This window comes from Odocoileus virginianus, unplaced genomic scaffold (assembly GCF_023699985.2).
Source record: "Odocoileus virginianus isolate 20LAN1187 ecotype Illinois unplaced genomic scaffold, Ovbor_1.2 Unplaced_Scaffold_6, whole genome shotgun sequence".
NCBI lineage: Eukaryota > Metazoa > Chordata > Mammalia > Artiodactyla > Cervidae > Odocoileus > Odocoileus virginianus.
The window spans coordinates 536553-539934 of NW_027224268.1; the positions used below are offsets into that span (position 1 = coordinate 536553).

Sequence of the window (3382 nt, forward strand, 5' to 3'; positions counted from 1 at the left end):
ACAAACTATCACAATATTGTAAAGTAATTATCCTCCAATTGAAATAAATACATAAATTATACATAAAAACAACAACAGACTTTTGGGCACCAGTGGCCAGCCCAGCCCGCGACGGCTCTGCGCATTAGTCAGTCAGAGGGCGGCTGCCCAGAGCGACCACGTGCGGACAGGGGTGTGGGGGAGGAGAGGGATGGGTAGGGCGGGGCGGCGTGGGGGCGGGGCGGCGTGGGGTGGGGGCGGGGCAGGGCGGCGTCGGTTGGTTGAGGGGTGGCTGCCTGCCGGGAGAGAGCCAGTGGCAAGCGAGCCTTTCTCAGCGGAGACGGAAGCGGTTGTGGGGCGACCCTGGTGGCAGAGGCCGGCACAGGAAGCAGAAGCCGCCTGGGATCTTCAGTCATGGAACGGTCCCCCACCGACCAGATGCAGACCGCCGTGTCCGGCTACCTCAAACGCCGGCAGTACTGGGGCAACGATGGCCCACCGAAGAAAATCCGGCGACTGTCACAGAACATCCAGGATATGGCTGCCAGCCTCGCAGTCCAGTCAGAATCTGGTTGTGCCAACACAGTGTCTGTAGCCCCTGGCCAGGCAGAGCCCCAGCAGTATGAAGTACAGTTCGGACGGCTGCGGAATTTTCTCACCGATTCTGACTCCCAGCACAGCCACGAAGTGATGCCTCTCCTCTACCCTCTCTTTGTCTACCTCCATCTCAACCTGGTCCAGAACAGTCCGAAGAGCACAGTGGAAAGCTTTTACAGCCGCTTCCATGGAATGTTTCTGCAGAACGCCAGCCAGAAGGACGTCATCGAGCAGCTCCAGGCCACCCAGACCAGCCAAGACATCATGTCTAACTTCCAGCTGCGGGCCTTCCTGGACAGTAAGTACGTGGTTCGTCTGTCAGAAGACAGCTACAACTACCTTCTCCACTACCTCCATAGTGACAACAACACCGCGCTGTTCAGAGTCCTCACCTGTCACATCCACCTGGACGTGCAGCCTGCCGAGAGGATGGACTCCCAGCTCTACGCCAGCAGCGACCCCTCCAGTGGTGACCCCTCCAGTGGCGACCCCTCCAGTGGCGACCCCTCCAGCGCCGGCCCCTCCAGCGCCGGCCCCTCCAGCGGCCAGGGCAGCGGCCTGGAGTCCACCGACCTGCCCAAGTACATCCTGCAGAAGGAAGAGGAGCTGGACATCCTTCAGGAGACCATCAAGTGCGTCCAGGATGGCCCCCCCTCCCTCATCACCATCTACTCCTACGCCTTCTACAACACTGCGCAGCAGCTGAATACGGCGGAGGCCTCCCCGGACAGCAAGCTGCTCGCCGCGGGCTTTGACAACTCCTGTATAAAACTGTGGAGTCTGACTTCCAAGAAGTTTAAACCCAACCCCCATCAAGTAGACGCGTCCCGCATCGACTTGACTTATGATATCCCCGAGGACGACGATGAGGACAAGGCAGCCAAGGAGCTGAAGGTCCTGCGGGGACACTGCGGGCCAGTGTACGGCACCAGGTTCCTCCCGGACAGCTCTGCGCTGCTCTCCTGCTCTGAAGACACGTCCATCAGGTACTGGGACCTGGGCAGCTTCACCAATACCGTGCGGTACCAGGGCCACGCCTACCCCGTGTGGGACCTGGACATCAGCCCGCACAACCTGTTCTTTGCCAGTGCATCCCGTGACCGCACGGCGAAGCTGTGGTCGTTTGATCGTACGTACCCACTGCGAATCTATGCCGGGCACCTGGCGGATGTGGACTGCGTCAGGTTCCACCCCAATTCAAACTATTTAGCCACGGGCTCGACAGACAAGACGGTGCGGCTGTGGAGCACCCAGCAGGGGAACTTGGTGAGGCTCTTCACCGGCCACCACGGCACCGTGCGCTCCCTGGCCTTTTCCCCCAACGGTAAGTACCTGGTGTCGGCGGGCGAAGACCAGCTGCTGAAGCTGTGGGACCTGGCGTCTGGGACCCTTTACAAAGAGCTACAGGGCCACACGGATGACATCACCAGTGTCACCTTCAACCCGGACAGCAGCCTGATCGCGTCAGCATCCATGGATAACTCAGTGCGTATCTGGGACATCAACAAGCAAAGCAGCACGCCCGCCGATGGCTCGTCCAGTGAGCTCCTAGGCGTTTACACCAGCCAGATGAACACTGTGCTGAATGTGCAGTTCATGACCTGCAACCTCCTGCTGGTGACTGGAATCAGAGAAGAAAAGCAGGAACACTGATTTGTACCTTTGAGGTAACGGCCTGGGCAGTGTGAACGCTTCCAGACAGCAAGTCTTAGGACAGACCGATGGGGTCACTGACTTTAAGACTCCCCGTGTCCCCCCTTGCCCCGCAGATGGCCCGAAGCCACCACCCTCCATTCAGCCCCCAGGTGTGGAAGGACAGGGGGAGGCAGGGTGGTAACGGGGAACAAACGGGGGATCAGAAATCCTGGAGATGCCGCTGTGTCCTCCAGCGGCCCCTTCCTGTCTTTGGTGCCAAGGTGTCCTCGCCTTGCCAGGGCTGCACTTGGCTGGAGGATGTTTGCCAGATGCCCTCGCCAGGAGCAGTGCTGCAGGGGTACTGGGTGGAAGGAACTCCATCCCGGTAGGAATGCAGGGGTGGGATGTAGGAAGGGGGCAGGGTCATCCTGGCAAATGCCTTTCTTTTTTCCCTGATTACAGAGAACCAGGGTGGTTTTTTTTTTTTTTTTTTTTTATGATTACTGTTATAATTATTCTTGAGAAGAAACCTAGCACTGGCAGAGGGGGCCTTTGCTGCTCTCATCTTTCAGGTTTTACTTCTGGCACTGGCTGTGATACTTGGAATTTAGTGGTGCCGGGAAGTCACAGAACTTGGTCGCATAGTGTATTGGGGGAAAGGGAAAATTTCTGGGTGACAGATGGATCACTCTGGATGACATGTTTCAGGAAGGGGGTGGGTGGGTTTGTTTGAGAAAGTCTTGGGCTTTTGCAGCAGGGGTGGGAAAGAAAGATTCTTTTCGTGTCTGCACTTCTATTAACAATTCTGTCTCTTGAAAGGACAGATTGTGGTAAAGAAATGAAAATACTTAGCAGTGAGAAGTCAAAAGATAAAATTAGAAAATGTTGAATTTCCAAATGATTCTGAGGTGTGGCTTTTCCTACATCTTTTCCTCCTGAGATGGTCCCGCCCACTTCTACTTTGCAATAGCAGTTTAATGAATAGTCTGTGAAACAAATCTTAGGTACAAACACATGTATCGAAAACTATGCTCTGAGGATGAAGCGACTTCTAATTTGTGGGAAAAAGATTAAATATTTCTGTTTTCTGAAAATAGTTATTTTGTATTTTGGTTTTTATTAAAATATATTTAGTTTCCAAAAAAGAACAGACTTTTGGACTCTGTGGAGA

At 54.9% G+C, this 3382-nt stretch overlaps 1 protein-coding gene across 1 annotated transcript; it reads left to right on the plus strand.

Annotated features, from left to right (window-relative positions):
- The first annotated feature begins 360 nt into the window (after positions 1-360).
- On the plus strand, positions 361-2558 carry LOC110133061 (TAF5-like RNA polymerase II p300/CBP-associated factor-associated factor 65 kDa subunit 5L). The gene is made up of 2 exons (XM_070462613.1): positions 361-1048; positions 1124-2558. The coding sequence occupies exons 1-2, from the start codon at positions 394-396 to the stop codon at positions 2227-2229; spliced, it is 1761 nt and encodes a 586-aa protein (XP_070318714.1). The 5' UTR covers positions 361-393; the 3' UTR covers positions 2230-2558.
- Positions 2559-3382: the final 824 nt, after the last annotated feature.

Coding starts and splice junctions, on each gene's coding strand:
- LOC110133061 (XM_070462613.1), top strand. CDS start 394: ATGGAACGGTCCCCCACCGACCAGATGCAGACCGCCGTGTCCGGCTAC. Junction 1,049..1,123: donor CAGCGACCCCTCCAGTGGTG/ACCCCTCCAGTG, acceptor CCTCCAGCGGCC/AGGGCAGCGGCCTGGAGTCC.